The sequence below is a fragment of the Nicotiana sylvestris genome, chromosome 11, assembly GCF_000393655.2.
Source record: "Nicotiana sylvestris chromosome 11, ASM39365v2, whole genome shotgun sequence".
NCBI lineage: Eukaryota > Viridiplantae > Streptophyta > Magnoliopsida > Solanales > Solanaceae > Nicotiana > Nicotiana sylvestris.
The window spans coordinates 110,153,920-110,156,524 of record NC_091067.1 but is presented as its reverse complement, the minus strand read 5'-3'; the positions used below and the strand labels follow the sequence as shown (position 1 = coordinate 110,156,524).

Sequence of the window (2,605 nt, the reverse complement as noted above, 5' to 3'; positions counted from 1 at the left end):
ACACGCGCAACGCTCGTACCATAAGACTAGTTAAGATAAAAATAGGAGAATTTCTGTTAGGCGTAAAAAATTCATTAAACAATCGGTATATATATAACTTAAATTATAGATATATACAAAATAACCTTTGTAAAAGATGGAGCTACCAACTATTCTCAAAAGTAAGAAGACAACTATTTTAATTTGCAAACACTAGATCGATGGGAGATTTAATTTTAATTTGTAATGTATTAAAAACGTTATTTTAGTAATATGACATTTTCCATGGGAGATTACTAAATAATAACACACTACAAAAAAAATAAAATTAACTTCATCACTAATCTATCGCTAAATTGCTCGTAGCTAAAAGAATTTCTTAATATTTTGCCGCAAATTCGTCGCTAAATAATTTTTTTTTAATTACTAAATTTGTCCGCCGCTAATTTTTATATTTTTTTAGTAACGACAACAAGAGATGTGTAAAAATAACACATGAGATTTTCGTAGAGTCAATTATTTTTTTATTTAAATTAAAAGTGGACTATAAGATCATTTCCTCTAGCCATACTGAGATCCAAAATATATCAAGGACTCATCTACAATATAATGTACCCACATTTTTAGGGAAACGGTTATTATATATTCTTTATAGATTGACATAGATCTTGAGTCTTACTACAAAGCAGCTTCTTTCCTTACTTAATGTCTTTTTACCTTTTCAGTATATAACTTAATGCCTTTTCACCTTTTTCATGAGTATAGCCTCTCTATTATTTCGTTCTATTCCTATCAATAGTTTTTGTTTCCTACTCACTTACTATATTTTATTTCTGTCTCTTATACTGCCTCTAGTGACCTTCTCTCTTCCTTTTTCTTATTCTAGGGTTTTTAGACTCAACCATCTTCTCCTCTCTTCTTCTTACTGATATTTATTCAACTCTTTCTTTTTTCTTTTCTTGAGTTTAGCTCTTGTTTTCTTGGATATTTATCCTATATATGGAAGCTGATAATCAAGAAGAGAATCATGAGTTAAAGAGCACAAAGAGATCTCTTCAAGAAATTAATAGATGTTGTGAAAAAGCTGTTTTTAGTGGTGATAAGAGTAGTTTAAAAGTGAAAATAAAGATGCCAAAGCTTGAAGAGGTTGTTGAGAAGGAGGAAGAAAAAGAAATAAATGGTGGTCAAGAAGAAGAAATCTTGAAAAAAAAGGATCATATATGTAGTGAGTGTGGAAAACAATTTAGCTCAGGAAAAGCTTTAGGAGGTCATATGAGCAGTGCACATGTTCAAGCAAATAATAGAGAAGAATCTTGGAAAAATAAACAACTCAAAGTCAACAATTATGGTCAATCTTCAAAGAGATCAAGAATCTTGTTAGAAGAAGAAGAAGATGGGGTTAAGAAAATAATATGTGATCTTTGTGGTAAGAATTTTCCATCAAAAAAATCTTTGTTTGGTCATATGAGATGTCATCCTGATAGAGATTGGAGAGGTATGAAACCTCCTAATAACAAAGACAACTTCAAAAATAAAGGGGTGTTAGTTTTTCCGGCTAATAATTTCCTTGATTATGATGATGATGATGATGATAACGACGATTATTTTCTTAATACTCAAGAGTACAAAGAATTACATGAGATTGAATCAGCTAGAAAAATTGAATCAGCTAGCAATATTAATATTAATATTAATGTTGCACCTGCTTTTCCAAACGTTGATTTAAAAGATTGTTTGAAGAGTTGGGCTGTGAAAGATAAGCGAGGGAGATCCGCCAAATTATCATCATCAATCTCAAATTCAGATGATAAAGAACTTCAGGATGCTGTTCATCAGCTCATAAGATTAGTCAATGGTGTCAACAATATCAATTCCCCGAAAAATTGCCACACGAAAACCGAGGAGTTAGAAGTTATGTGTAGCAATTCAGTCACTCCTGATCTTCCATTGAAGGATAAAGCTAAAGGCAAGAGAAAGGCTTATGATATAGAGGATGATTATTGTTCGGGTATTGAATCAAGAGATTGTTTTGTCATGGCTAACAAGAAGCGATCAATGCCTGATCAGAAGCAACAACAACAACAAAAAACTCAGTGTAATTTCATAAGTGGGGTCTGTGGAAGGTCTGATCAGAAGCAACAAATTAAAAATGTGACACCGGGGAAAAATATGTGTAGCATATGTGGCAAGACGTTTACAAGTCACCAAGCGTTGGGAGGTCATAGGTCAAGTCATAACAAGTTCAAGATGACAATTGAGAATACGATCGATCAAGAAACTAAGATAAAATCTGCAGCACAAGATGATGAATCCGAGATTAATATTGGTAATGCTAGTAAAGTTCTTGATTTTGATCTTAATGAGTTGCCTGATGTAGATGATTGTTATAGGTAGAAATAAAAGCACATTTTCTGAATCTGCAAATTAGGGTTTTTTCTTTTTTTGGGTCTTTTGCTCAGATCAATATGCTTCCCATTGCGTTGTTTAGGATTTTTTTTTATTATTATTATTGAATTAATGGCTAGCTTCTCCTTTGGAACAATACATGTTTTATTTCTTATTGAAATTTTGTTCTTTTATTTTCTCACAGAAGCAAGGTAACCAATTGGGTTTTAGTCTTCGCAGC

At 31.9% G+C, this 2,605-nt stretch overlaps 1 protein-coding gene across 1 annotated transcript; it reads left to right on the top strand.

The window, feature by feature from the left end:
* The first annotated feature begins 978 nt into the window (after positions 1-978).
* Positions 979-2,373, top strand: LOC104237814 (uncharacterized). The gene has a single exon (XM_009792041.1). The coding sequence runs from the start codon at positions 979-981 to the stop codon at positions 2,371-2,373; it is 1,395 nt and encodes a 464-aa protein (XP_009790343.1).
* The last annotated feature ends 232 nt before the right edge of the window (positions 2,374-2,605 follow it).